Genomic DNA, 14,440 nt, shown 5'->3' with positions numbered 1-14,440 from the left:
GTGTTCCAGAGATTTGGTGTGAAATGTGTGTATTATCCCCAGAACAAAAGGAAAAGACCTGGGGAAATGCAGACTGAAGCTAGTAAGAGAATGTCATTACTCACAGTGAAACGAGTTTGGTATCAACAGGAATTAAAAGGCCAACCAGTGAGGAAGTAACATAAAAAGCCAGATTCCACTTTGTAAATAAATGTACTCTGGGACAAAGACGTTAGTTTTTGAGACATTTCCTGTGGTTTGATGAAGCAACAGTTTAAAAGAGTTGGCCAAATTGACAATTGTAAGGAAAAAGGGAGAAGTTTGCAGGTCTGAGAACACCATCCTAGCTGTGAGGTACTAGGCTGGAAGCCACGTGTGCAATTGTTTTGTTGCAAGAGAGACTGCTGCACTTCTCAAAATATGTGGGATCAGAATTAGAATCAGCTTTGTTGGCAGAGATTGTTTTCGCAAAGAAGGAATTTGACTTAGGTTTCACATTAAGTATAAATATATAAACTTTACACAAAAGAAAATAAAGGGTAAAAGGAACAGTATGTACATGTACAGCCATTTCTTTCTTTTTAAATAAAGAAAAGGAAGACAGGTTGTGGTAGTGTAAATATGCTTATTTTATTTCACAGCAGATTAGCTAACTAGTCAGGCTATAATGTGTTCATTGTGTTCATCAGAGAGACAGCTTCGGGGAAGAAACTGTCTCTGTGGCAGCTGGCTTTTCACCGCTCTGTAGCACGGACCTGAAGGTAAAAGTCTGAGCTGTATCCAGCATCTGTGGGTTCTACAGAGCCCAGAAAGGTTACCGACCCTTTTCCTGATCCTAGATCTGTCCTGGATGGAGGAAAGGTCAGCCCTGATAATTCTCATTGCAGATCTAATTGTTTGTTGCAGTTTGGTCTGCAGAGAGGACAATTAGGAAATAACATTATGGGAAAAAATACTTAGACAACATCTTAGGATATCTGTCAGGAAGTTAAAGCTTGGGCCAAAACGGGTGTTCCAATTGGACAATGACCCTAAGGACCAATTGCTTAGGGCCATAATAAAGCCCTGGATTTAACAAGGAACTTGTTACGTCTAACAACCTTCACCGCACAGTTTTTGATGCTGAGTTGCATGTTGACAGAATGTGTTTTTCAAAAATTCAAAAATTATTTGACTCATATGAAATAAATGAATTACTACTAGGATTTTTGTCCTCTGAAATAAGTTGTCTGGATGTAGACCACAACTGTTTCCAGGTATCTCCATATACAGTCATATGAAAAAATTAGCACTCCCTATGACAACCTGTGTGCTTTCCAAACATATTTGGGCATATAGATATTTTTTTAAACAATTTTAACAATAGAGGAAGATTCAGCTAAAATATCTGAACAATTAAAACCAAAGAAACGACTTCAAAACTTTTTCTCAATGTAATAAAAAAAACATTACTGGTGAAGAACAAATTAGAACACCACTACATTTGTTCCCACCTAAAATAGCAAAAGTCCCACACAGGTGCATCACATCTGGCACACATGTTTAGAGCATCATTACTCTGCCATTTGAAGAATGCTTGTCATATTTGAGCCTCAGACATTTAGCTGTGTTTGCTACTGACTGTTGAAGTGAGAGTGAACACGATGGAAAGATCCAAAGAGCTGCCTGGGACCTTCAGAAAGAAGGCAGCAGGAGCTTTAGAGTCTGATAATGTAATTAAAGAATGATTTGATAGCAGCCATTAGACTGAAAATAGTATACAACATGGAACATTCAAAACACTCCCAGGTTTGGCCATCAAAGCAATGCACTTCGAGAGCAGACCTTAAGATGCTAAAAGAAGTCTCTAGAACCCCTAAAAAGTTGCCATGACAATGCCTGCTTTTACAGTCAGAAAGAGTCTGCGCAAGTTTATCTTTCATGGTAGGTCTGCAACAAGGAAACCTTTGATATCTAGGAAAATCATTTAAGAAACCAAATACAGCACTCCAGCTAAAACAGTGAAGCATGGAGGTGAAAAGGTCATGGTTTAGGAATGCTTTGCTGCAGTAGGACCTGGCCAGGTTAGCATCATAGAATCCAGCATCAATTCTATCATTTATCATACCAGTTCACCTTTTAGTAATTACACTTCCAAATGCCAGTCCGTCTTTTCCAGCACACCTGTAATGACTTCTACTTATTATTATTTTTTATGTACTGTTTATGTACTATTTGTTTATATATTATTCTAATTGTAGAAAAAATTATTTGTATTAGTGACACTCAGCATTAAGATGTAAAAAATTCCCTTCCCCTACTGGGGACAAGTGGGAAGTGTTTCTGTTGCTTTTCTTGAGCTATTTCCTGAGTTGTGTGCGGCTGCGCAACAGATAACACAAGTAATAAATCTTTTATGTAAAGTCCATGAGGTGCCCCAAAGTTCAGTCCATAAAGCCAGACATAGCCTGTCTAACCGGTTGAAAGCCAAACAGTAAGTAGAGCTAAAATAATTAAAGAAAAATTATTTAAATGTAATAATGTTGAGTCACCTATAAGGTTGGTAACTGTCTAAGATTAAACACCTTTTTGAATAAAAAAATACTACCAACGTCCTGTAAACATCAACAATGTGATGGTGAGAATGCAGAGAGACGCTACTTAAAGCATTCACTAAGGTCTATAGTGGCAATATAAAACATAATATAATCAAATGTTATGTGATGTGCTCAGAATTAATCAAGAATGAATGAAAAAGGGGTAAAGTTGCAAAAAGTTGAAACTGTATAATAACTTTCAGGGTGAAGAGAGGGTTAGGTCTAAGAATGCACTAGCCCTACGGCACTCACAGAAAGACTGGTGTTTTATGAGAGCAAGAAGATATTATTGTTTCTGAGTGCATCCAGAGATATAAATTTTTTTGTAAAACTTTCCACAACCTTTGATCTAACTTACACACAGTACAAATATTTGTTTGGGGTGGGGGGTATTTTTATGTAATAGACCAAACACATAGTGGAAGGAAAATAATACATGGTTCTTGAATTACTAATGAAAATCTGGAAAAATGTGGTGAGGTACATACACACACATACATTTTGTTGCATTTACCACTGCAAGTCTTTCAGTGTTAATCTCTACCTGCTTTTTATATCAACTGAAAACTTTTGTTGCCCTGCGATGGACTGGCGACCTGTCCAGGGTGTACCCCGCCTCTTGCCCATAGACTGCTGGAGATAGGCACCAGCTCCCCCGCGACCCACTATGGAATAAGCAGTTGAATATGACTGACTGACTGACTGACTGACTGAAAACTTTTATAATTCTTAGCCAAATATCTCTAGATAAGTCAGATTGGATGGAACAGGACTCTGATCATCAGTTTTAAAGTTTTGCTGCAGATTCTGAGTCAGATTTAAGTTTGGACTTTTACTGGGCCTACACATGTAAACACTTTGATCTAAACCATCTAAACCTTGGCTATATGTTTATGGGTTTCTTCAAGCTAGACAGTGACCCTGGACTCAATTCTTTCGCAGCCTATAAAATGTGTTCTTCAAGTTTTGCTCTGAATTCAGCTCTGTTTCTGTTTAAATTTATTCTAACAAGCTCCCCTGTACCTACTGAAAAGACAATTCCCACAGCATGATGGTGCCACTACAAAGTGTAATAATGGAGATGGTGTGGTCAGATTGATGAGCAGTATTGATTTTCTTCCACGTTTAGTGTTTCGCTTGTTAGCCAAAACGTTTTTTTTAGTCTCATCTGACCAAACCAAACTCCCCAGTCCTCAAAGGCTAGTGTCCTGCAATGTGTCTCTGCTTCAGCACACCTGGATCACATAATTAGGTCATTATCAGGGCTTTCTAGAACTTGAATGCATACTGAGGAGGTAATTTATCCATTTGATTCAGGTGTTTTGGAACAAAAACACATCTAAAACTTGCAGGACACCAGCCCTCAGGGACCGGAGTTGCCCTCCCCTGGTTTAGTGGACGGTATAGACGGTCCAGAATCTCTCTCTCTCTGTCTTCACTCCACTGGCTGCCTGTGCGCCAAAGAATTATTATAAAATTCTGCTCTTAGCTTTTAAATGTCTAAATAGCCTTGTCCTCCATACCTCTTTGATTTACTTCAGCATTTCGTTTCACCAAGGCCTCTTAGATCATCTGAACAGCTTCTATTGACTGTACCAAAAACAAGGCAGAAACTCAGAGATCGGGCCTTTTCAGTTATGGTATCAAAATTATTATTATTACTTGCCGTTAAATATCATAGGCCTCTTCTCTTACTGTTTTTAAGTCTCTCTTTAAAACACATCTATTTTCAGTGGCTTTTGACACAGTGTGACTTGGTTTGTTTTTCTTTTATTGCTACAGTTTGTTGTGTTATTTTCCTTTGTTTTTATTTTTGCTTATATTTCATTATTTTTATTAGTTGTATCTGGATTTTACCTTTTAATACTGTACAGCGCTTTGGTTAAAAAAGTTAGTTATAAAATGGATTGGATTGGCTATAGAAAGTATATAGAAGCAGCGACTTGCAGCAGACTGGGTCAATGGATCTAACCTCACAGTGTGGAGAGAAAACAGACCAAAAAAAAAAAACCCAGTTGTTTCCTCTGTAAAAGTGGGTGTTTGTAATTACAGATGCAGACAATAAAATGCGTGGTGGTTGGAGACAGTGCAGCTGAAAAAACCACTTTGCTGCTCACCTACACAGGAACCAATATCCAAGAATATTTGCCAACAGTAAGGAAATTGAATAATGTCTGTCTTAGAATCACTGTTTCCTAAAAATTTTGCTTCACTGTTGAAATAATCTGCTCCCAGACATTGTAATTTCACGTACTTCTTGCTTTTGGATGTTTTCAAAGGTTTTTGACAATTATGCAGTTAACGTGGAGATCGGGGGACAACCCTTTATTCTTACCCCCTTTTAAACAGCGGGTTTTTGTTTTCAAAGGTTTTTGACAATTATGCCGTCACAGTGATGATCGGGGGAGAGCCCTACATGCTGGGCCTCTTTGACACTGCAAGTAAATTATCGCTGGAAAGTTCTGTGTTTTTATACATTTCTGTGACTCAAACCTGAAGAAGACTTCCATGTTGTGTTTGATGCTTTCAGGTCAGGAGGATTACGACAGGCTGCGTCCTGTCAGCTACCCACAGACAGATGTTTTCCTCGTATGCTTCTCTGTTGTCTCCCCATCATCTTTTGAAAACGTCAAAGAGAAGGTCAGTTTTTAAGTATAATCCTACCCTCTTTCTGTCAATTAAACCCGTTATCCAATGGAAGAAATAAAAAAACAGTAGGATATATTAGATGTGAAAAACAAGAAAAAGCTTTGTCCTTTAAGAAGGTTTTATCACCTCTTGTTTTAACTGTAAGTGGGCAGGAACTGAGCAGAAACGTGTCATCTGCAGGGTTTTAGCTGCTGCACCGTTTCAGGAGGTAATTTTAGGGTTATTTTTTTCTCATAGCCAACCAGATGTTGCTACTGTTAAATAGACAAGTTTCTTGTGGGTTTCTCTGTCGTCCACCTAGCATCTGTTGAAAACGTAAAAACAAAGGTCAGTTTTCTAATATAATTTTCCTTAACCATTGAACATTATTAAAATTTGTTGTTGCTGCTGGGGAATAAATGTCATCAGAAACTGTATCACATTAAGGAGACAAGAGAGTAAAACCAAATTTGAAATATTGACTGACATTCAGATAAGACTCTTTGAGAAAGGCTATTCAGGATCGTAAGAACATTCATATCTTGAATATTACTGGCAAAAATATAACAATAAAATTTATCAGGCTGCAGTAGAAAAACATTGTAAAAGACGCAGTAAAAATATCAGAAGTTTTCTTCAAAAGGAAATTCTAACATTACAGAATTCATATTTTTTTATTGTAAAAGCGTTCAAAATATGTGGTTTTAATGAAAGTCAGCTAACAACTAAGGTGTTAATGAGAGTACGTGGCAGTGCATAAAAACACAAATGCAATCAAATACATTTTGCTGGTAATCTTTGACTTCTCCAAAACTAATAACCATGTCAGTTCCATCCTCCTACATATACATTATATGGAAAATAATGTCTATAAAAATTGTTATTGCATAAAAACCTCAACCTTTTTGTGGGGCAAATTTTTTATTAAACATCAAAGGGTAAAAATACTGAAAGAGATTTTAAATGCTTGTTCATTTTGCTGACTTGGAAAACATACCAAAAAATTAAGGTTATCAGAGCGAAAAAATTTATAATTATTTTAGTTCATATGTTTGCCACAAATATTTTTATTGTTTGCAAGAGATGTCACTAGTATATTAACACGTGGGAGAATAAAAGACACTGGATTTAAAACAAATTGCCCCTAGAAAAAGGAGTTCCTTCAAATATACAATGCTGCAGATCTAGAATGATAACCCAACCAAATAGAAAAGCTAAAGAAAAAGTATAAAAATTCCCAAGGGGCGCCTAAGGTGGATAAAATATGTATGTTCATGCACTTTGTTGAAAGTCAAACTGCAAGCAGTGAAAGGATGACTGATCCATTTATATCTGCATGCAAACAAATTGCCGCAGTCCAAAAGAATAAAATAAACACCCGAACAACTTTTTAAAAATCCCCAGGGGGAGAGATAATGCTTTATCTTGGCTCAAAGTTTTAACTGAAAATAAAATTGTTTCCCACAAATAACACCACCAGAGAGTATTCATGTTTCATTGATTTCCCAGGTCATGAGCGACAAAATATTTGTTTTCTTGTTTCCAGTGGGTTCCCGAGATTTCTCACCACTGTCCTCGCACACCTTTCTTGTTAGTGGGCACACAAACAGACCAGCGGGAAAACAGCAGCACTGTTCAGGAGCTGACAAAGAACAAACATCGCCCCATCCGCCATGAGGAAGGTCGGAAACTGGCACGTGAGCTGTAAAATACAGGTCCTTCTCAAAATATTAGCATATTGTGATAAAGTTCATTATTTTCCATAATGTAATGATGAAAATTTAACATTCATATATTTTAGATTCATTGCACACTAACTGAAATATTTCAGGTCTTTCATTGTCTTAATACGGATGATTTTGGCATACAGCTCATGAAAACCCAAAATTCCTATCTCACAAAATTAGCATATCATTAAAAGGGTCTCTAAACGAGCTATGAACCTAATCATCTGAATCAACGAGTTAACTCTAAACACCTGCAAAAGATTCCTGAGGCCTTTAAAACTCCCAGCCTGGTTCATCACTCAAAACCCCAATCATGGGTAAGACTGCCGACCTGACTGCTGTCCAGAAGGCCACTATTGACACCCTCAAGCAAGAGGGTAAGACAGAGAAAGACATTTCTGAACGAATAGGCTGTTCCCAGAGTGCTGTATCAAGGCACCTCAGTGGGAAGTCTGTGGGAAGGAAAAAGTGTGGCAGAAAACCCTGCACAACGAGAAGAGGTGACCGGACCCTGAGGAAGATTGTGGAGAAGGGCCGATTCCAGACCTTGGGGGACCTGCGGAAGCAGTGGACTGAGTCTGGAGTAGAAACATCCAGAGCCACCGTGCACAGGCGTGTGCAGGAAATGGGCTACAGGTGCCGCATTCCCCAGGTCAAGCCACTTTTGAACCAGAAACAGCGGCAGAAGCGCCTGACCTGGGCTACAGAGAAGCAGCACTGGACTGTTGCTCAGTGGTCCAAAGTACTTTTTTCGGATGAAAGCAAATTCTGCATGTCATTCGGAAATCAAGGGGCCAGAGTCTGGAGGAAGACTGGGGAGAAGGAAATGCCAAAATGCCAGAAGTCCAGTGTCAAGTACCCACAGTCAGTGATGGTCTGGGGTGCCGTGTCAGCTGCTGGTGTTGGTCCACTGTGTTTTATCAAGGGCAGGGTCAATGCAGCTAGCTATCAGGAGATTTTGGAGCACTTCATGCTTCCATCTGCTGAAAAGCTTTATGGAGATTAACATTTCATTTTTCAGCACGACCTGGCACCTGCTCACAGTGCCAAAACCACTGGTAAATGGTTTACTGACCATGGTATCACTGTGCTCAATTGGCCTGCCAACTCTCCTGACCTGAACCCCATAGAGAATCTGTGGGATATTGTGAAGAGAACGTTGAGAGACTCAAGACCCAACACTCTGGATGAGCTAAAGGCCGCTATCGAAGCATCCTGGGCCTCCATAAGACCTCAGCAGTGCCACAGGCTGATTGCCTCCATGCCACGCCACATTGAAGCAGTCATTTCTGCAAAAGGATTCCCGACCAAGTATTGAGTGCATAACTGTACATGATTATTTGAAGGTTGACGTTTTTTGTATTAAAAACACTTTTCTTTTATTGGTCGGATGAAATATGCTAATTTTGTGAGATAGGAATTTTGGGTTTTCATGAGCTGTATGCCAAAATCATCCGTATTAAGACAATAAAAGACCTGAAATATTTCAGTTAGTGTGCAATGAATCTAAAATATATGAATGATAAATTTTCATCATGACATTATGGAAAATAATTAACTTTATCACAATATGCTAATATTTTGAGAAGGACCTGTATGTGGAGTGCTCTGTGGTCACGCAGGTATGGAGCACATTTTCCACCACACATTTATTTTGACAAAAGCAGGAAATGTTATTTTTTAACCAGTGATTAGTCATGTTTTCTTCTTCTCTTTGTTCCTTTTCTTTCTCCTTAAAAGGAAGGAGTCAAGACGGTTTTTGATGAGGCTATACTGGCAGTCCTGGGACCTCCTGAGGTCAAATCTAAGAAGCTGTGTGTTCTTCTTTGAAGCCCAACATCATGAGATGTAACGGTATAAGAATTTGGTGGTATTGCTGATTACAGAGTTTATTAAATCCACTTATTAAATATGTAATTATACTACTGTGGCCTGTTAAAATGAATAGGTCATCTTGTGTAGTTGTTTATGGACCCACATGTAGGAAGAACAAAGCAGCCTAATAATGATTAAGGATGATTAACTAAAACACAAATTGACCTACCAAACAAGAGGGGAATGGGTCTAACACTAAATAAGAGAATATACCAAAATGCACCAACAACAGAAAACATGAAATCAGTAAGAAACTAATCACATTCACACTGGTGATTAAGGTATATTACTGGAGAAACTGGAGACCTGGGTACAACACCTGACTGGTCTGAGTCTTACTTGAAGGACAGGGACTTTTTTGTGTTAATAGATAACTTTACATCAAGGACCACAAAAACCATATGTGGGGTTCCCCAAGGTTCCAATCAATGCGTGGATGTGCCATCATTTTCTTCAGTTGAATAAAAACTAAAATGAAGTAATAATTGTGGACCAAAAGAGGAGGGATCAAGACTCAGCACACAGCTTCAGTTTCTACAGCTAGAAACACCTGATCAGACCTGAAATCTGGGCATGGTGATGGACTCAAACCTGGACTTCCAGGGGACATATAGACAATTACAAAGTCGACCTTCTATCACCTAAAGAACATTTCCAGGATTAAAGGACTAATGTCCCAGCAGGATCTTGAAAAACTCATCCATGTGTTTATCTTTAGTTGATTTTTTTTTACTGCAACAGTGTCTTCACAGGTGTGTCTAAAAAGTCAATCAGACAGCTGCAGCTGATCCAGACTACTGCTGCCCAGGTGTACTCTCTTTGTCACTAAAACAAAGAGCGTATAGCACATCACCCCAGTTTTAAAGTCCTTATTGGCTCCCTGCATCTCAGAGAATAGACTTTAAAATACTTCTGTTAGTTTATAAATCGCTGAATGGCTTAGCACCAAAATACATTAAAGACCTGTTGTTGTATCAACCTTCAAGACCACTCGGGTCTTCTAGCTTCAAGTCGGCTCTGCATCCCCAGAACCAGAACCAAACATGGAGAAGCAGCATTCTGTTCCTATGCTCCACTAATCTGGAACAACCTTCCAGAAAACTGCAAAAATGCTGAAACCCTGAGTTCTTTTAAATCAGTGTTAAAAACTCATTTGTTTAGAGTTGACTTTGACAATTTTATTTGATGTAGCCTAATTTGTTTTACTTTCCTTTATTATCCCACTGCAATGTACATTTTATATTTTCTTTTCACATGTTTTTACTGAAATGTGCTATACAAATATACTTGCCTTGACTTACAAATGAATTAATTGATAAAGCAAGACCTCAATATACATAATAAACAACACAGAAATAAACTGTTGATCTTAAATATTTTTGAAAATATGTTTCTATCTATCTGTCTACAGTCATATTCTATAAATCAGAACATGCTCACCGAAGAGGTTCCTTTATCATATTAAAAGGTACCTCTTCAAAATCTGCTATTAAACATACTTTTTAATAAGCCAAAATTTCTACATTAAAAATGTTTTTTATTGGTCTGATGTAATATTCTAATCTTAAATGTTGTTTTTTCATTTACTGTAAGCGAAAAATCATCATGATTAGAAATAAAGGCTCGAAAACATGTCTGTGTGTAATTACTCTATATGTGTTCCACTTAGTGAACTTAATTAATGAAATTAGCTAACTTTTCAATAATATCCTAATTTATTAAATGGGTCTGTATATTGAAACGGCAACAGGCTATATGCAGGTTTTGCATCTGTAGAGAACGTTTATTTAGTTAAGGAGAGAAAGTGGGTCTTTTGGATTTTAATGTTTGCCAAAAAAATGCAAACAAACTCAAGCAGAGACAGCTTTTCACACAATTAAACTGAAAAACATGCATTAAATAGACACATTTTATGTGAATGGTCCTGATAGCCCCCAGTGTTAGGGCCATGTCAACGAGATCTCGCTGAAACTGTTTCACAGTGGCACAGAGGAGGAGGGTTCTATAGGGGTGTTGATCTGCAGTTGGCTGTGTGAAGATGTTGCGTTGAGAACCCAGACAGCTGCAATTGAATCTTCCTGTCTAACAAAGGATAACTTCTCTGTTTTGGATCATCCTGACATTTTCAGTGAGGTCTAAATCTCACTGAAAATGTTTTGGGATGATTAGCAAAAGGGGGTTTACAACAGTGCTTGATTAAACTTTTGATCAACTGATGAACAGTCTGAGTTTTATTGTACCTACTCCATTTGTTTTCTCTCTTGTTGACTGTCATTCTTTTTTAATTTTTCCTTTTGCATTTTGTAGTTATTGCAATGCTTGTAATAAATAAAAGTGTTTCTTCTTTTAAAGATTTCTTCTGCTTTTGCTGTAGTATCTCACTCAGCCATGGGTAATAAGCTACAAATCCACCCTAGCTCTATGTGCAAAAGAAATGGCTCTCTTTGTTAAATCATGAATTTAATTACATTAAGCCCATGTTTGGCCGCTGAGTTCAGTTTTTACTAGGTGAACTCAAACCCATAGTAAACTATGGAGGTGGTGGTGTGATGGTCTGGGTCTGCATTGATGCTTCAGGACTTTCATAAGTTGTTGTAATTATTTGGACCATGAATTCTGCTATGTGCCCAAAACAGAAGAAATCAATAGAAGGGAAAAAACATCTAAACAGTGTATGTATAACTTTGCAACTACCAAACAAAATCCGTGTGACATAATGGTATTATTGGAAAGAAAAAACACATACCCCTGCTGGACATAAGAGCAGAAGTTTTAGTTTCTTCTGTGATGTGCAGCAGCACCACAGATAAAATAAGAAATATTTTTTGAAGTCCATAAACTGAGCACAAAGTTCAAACTTTAAATGGGATTGTAGCCTGTGTCTAACTTGTTGGGGGAAAAAACGGTGAGTAGAGCTGAAAAAACTGTTAGAGACAAAATCATGCAGCATTATATTAAGTTTTTCAGTGAGAAAAGACACTTTTTAAATAAGCTTTTCACTTATTAGTAACCTGTAAATATAATAGCAGTAAGATTACACATTAAGATTCAGATTTATTGTTTCTTAACAGAAATATTCATGTCTTCTCCTTGATGATTCTTTCTCTTTTATGGCTCATATTCAGAAGCTGATTCCTGTTTCCAGTGGGTTCCTGAGATTTCTCACCACTGTCCCGGCATGCCTTTCCAGTTAGTGGGCACACAAACAGACCTTTGAGAAGACAGAACAATTGTTGAAAATCACCCCATCCACCCTGAGGATGGTAAGGAGCCGGCTTGAGAGCTTGGAGCTGTCAAATATGTGGAGTGCTCCATGGTCACACAGGTTAGGTGAAAGTTTTCCTCTGCATATTAAATAATTTAACAGCAAGAAATCCCACTGAATTGAAAGAAGTCATGAAATCTATTCTTCACAACTTTTCCCACTGGGGCCTGTTAAATGTATGCATTAACAGTTTCTGTTTCCATGTGATGAATTTTGAGACATCCAGTCTAAATGTGCCTGATTAAAACTTGCTGTTATAAACTTGTTCAGGTCAATGTTTTCATGAATTTCTATTAGGACAACTTTACAGAAGACCTCTTGAATTTAAAGAAGACCACAAAACTAACTGTTGTGTCATAAAAAGGCCTCTTTTATACATTTTTAATACGTCATTAACTTTTGAATTAATTATTTCTAATTAGTTTATTTTTTTATGTATTTATTGATGAAATCAGAATTTGGAGTCATAATGTTATGACTAGGATACAGTGGCTCTAAATTTTAAATTCCAGGTTTTGACGTTTAAAAAATAGAAACCAATATTAAATGATCACATTTAATTTGACATATGACCTACAGCTTAACTAAAGATCAAGCTATAAATAAACCACAGATCTTGGTAACTTTGTGCACATCAGTGCACACCCTTAAACTAGTTTTGAACTTTGTTGAAGCAGCTTTTTTTAGTGTCAGCATTTACATAATTTTATATGACGGTATCCTACATCTTGACTTGAAGTTTTCTGTTGAAGAAAAAGCTTCTATATTTCAACATTACTCATTTGTCCATACATATGGAGAAACAGGAGAATAATGTAGAAAACTAATTTCTGCAGCTCCTTCAGAGCTGCTGTAGTCCCCTTTGTTCTGAATCCTAAAACTAAAATAAGAAAATAGTTGAAGTTTTGTTGTTGTTGTTGTTGTTTTTTACAATACAACTAAAATATACATACTGCAACATAAAAATGTTGGTTTTAAATACCTCCCCCTGCTGGACACAATGGGAGGTGTTTCTGTGTCTTGTGTCATATGCGCCATAGATAACAAGCAATAAATGTTTATTTTCAGTCTGGACTGCGCACTCAGTTCGAGTCATAAACCCGGGTGTAACCTGTCGGAAACAAAAAGGTGGAAAAACAGTCACAGAAAAAAATATTTTAAAGGTCTAAAATTTAGTACCGCAGCGATATAAAGGTTTTACTGAAATAAAACATGTTTGGATCAAACTAAATCACTTAATAATCGAAGAAAGCTTTTTGATTTCGTAAATATTTGCTATGCAAGCCTAAAAATGTTTTGTTTGCATGCATGGAGTTAAAAATGTAAATATGACGTTAACGTCACCAATGAAAGGCCTAATGTTGGCTTTCATTTTTAAAATATCCTATTTAATTGATCTTATGAAATATTCTTGTTTTCTAAGACACCGAATTTTGGGTTTAATCATCAACATTACAAGAAATAAAGACTTGACATACTTCATTATATGTGTAATGAATCTATGTGATACATGAGTTTCACTTTCTGAAATGTGTGACCAAACAATTGTACTGCAGTTCTCTAATTTTTTTAGCTGTCGTTCTACTGGGCTGTACTTTAAATAAAGTTAAATAAATTAGTAAAGTTTTCAGGCAAACGTTTGTCAGTTTGTCATTATGTGGGTTTGTGTGTAGACTTTAGAGAGAAATAACTTGGAAACAAGGCAAACTCTAAATGCTTATAGGATATACTATATTTATTCTAGTTTAAATTGCTCTCAAATTGTGTATCCCAATGCTTTATTTAACTTTTTATGTGTTGCAAGGTTTTTGAGTTACATTGTGAGCCCAACTATCATGATGTCTGGCTGTGTGCAGGTTGCTGTGAGCATGCAGTGCTATGTTCTCTCTGACTCTCTCCATACAGGGTGCGACTGGCAGGTGCAGCTCCACAGGTGTCTTCCATGAGGACTAATTAGGAGAGTTTTTAAGGACCTGGATCCTAGAGGGAGGCATCAGACCATTAGCTCACCCAAAGTGGTAATCTGGCCTGTGTTTGCTACCTGTTGACTGATCTTTTGTTCCTGAGTCTCTGTTCCTCCTCTTGGAGGATTTTCCTCTGACATTGGCTTCTCCCATGCCCCGGTGCTCTGTGTCTGCTCTATTGGATCTTACTGAAAGCACCTTGGATTGTCAGTTTCCCTTACGCCTCTAGAACCTAAGAATCATTCTCCTTTCCGTTCGCTCACCTGCCAGTCCACCCTCCAATTCATGCTGGAAACACCTTCCGAAAAGGATCCAGGTGACAGAAAGATGCAGTGCTTTTTCCACAGACTCACACTACCTGCCAAACTCGGCCTCAGCGGACAGATTTGCCCTCCCTAGAACTTTCAACTCCAACTCAAGATTATA

At 37.6% G+C, this 14,440-nt stretch overlaps 1 protein-coding gene across 1 annotated transcript; it reads left to right on the top strand.

Annotated features, from left to right (window-relative positions):
* The first annotated feature begins 2,383 nt into the window (after positions 1 to 2,383).
* LOC124865608 (cell division control protein 42 homolog) lies at positions 2,384 to 10,417 on the top strand. The gene is made up of 8 exons (XM_047360844.1): positions 2,384 to 2,452; positions 4,608 to 4,709; positions 4,924 to 4,996; positions 5,086 to 5,195; positions 6,730 to 6,887; positions 7,523 to 7,526; positions 8,497 to 8,532; positions 8,651 to 10,417. Exons 2-8 carry the CDS (start codon positions 4,608 to 4,610, stop codon positions 8,738 to 8,740), a joined length of 573 nt encoding a protein of 190 aa, XP_047216800.1. The 5' UTR covers positions 2,384 to 2,452; the 3' UTR covers positions 8,741 to 10,417.
* The last annotated feature ends 4,023 nt before the right edge of the window (positions 10,418 to 14,440 follow it).

The sequence above is a fragment of the Girardinichthys multiradiatus genome, chromosome 3, assembly GCF_021462225.1.
Source record: "Girardinichthys multiradiatus isolate DD_20200921_A chromosome 3, DD_fGirMul_XY1, whole genome shotgun sequence".
Classification (NCBI taxonomy): Eukaryota; Metazoa; Chordata; class Actinopteri; order Cyprinodontiformes; family Goodeidae; genus Girardinichthys; species Girardinichthys multiradiatus.
Note: the sequence above shows the minus strand (reverse complement) of the source record. Positions and strands in the feature narration are given on the sequence as shown.

Coding starts and splice junctions, on each gene's coding strand:
- LOC124865608 (XM_047360844.1), top strand. CDS start 4,608: ATGCAGACAATAAAATGCGTGGTGGTTGGAGACAGTGCAGCTGAAAAA. Junction 4,710..4,923: donor TCCAAGAATATTTGCCAACA/GTAAGGAAATTG, acceptor TTGTTTTCAAAG/GTTTTTGACAATTATGCCGT. Junction 5,196..6,729: donor TTGAAAACGTCAAAGAGAAG/GTCAGTTTTTAA, acceptor TCTTGTTTCCAG/TGGGTTCCCGAGATTTCTCA.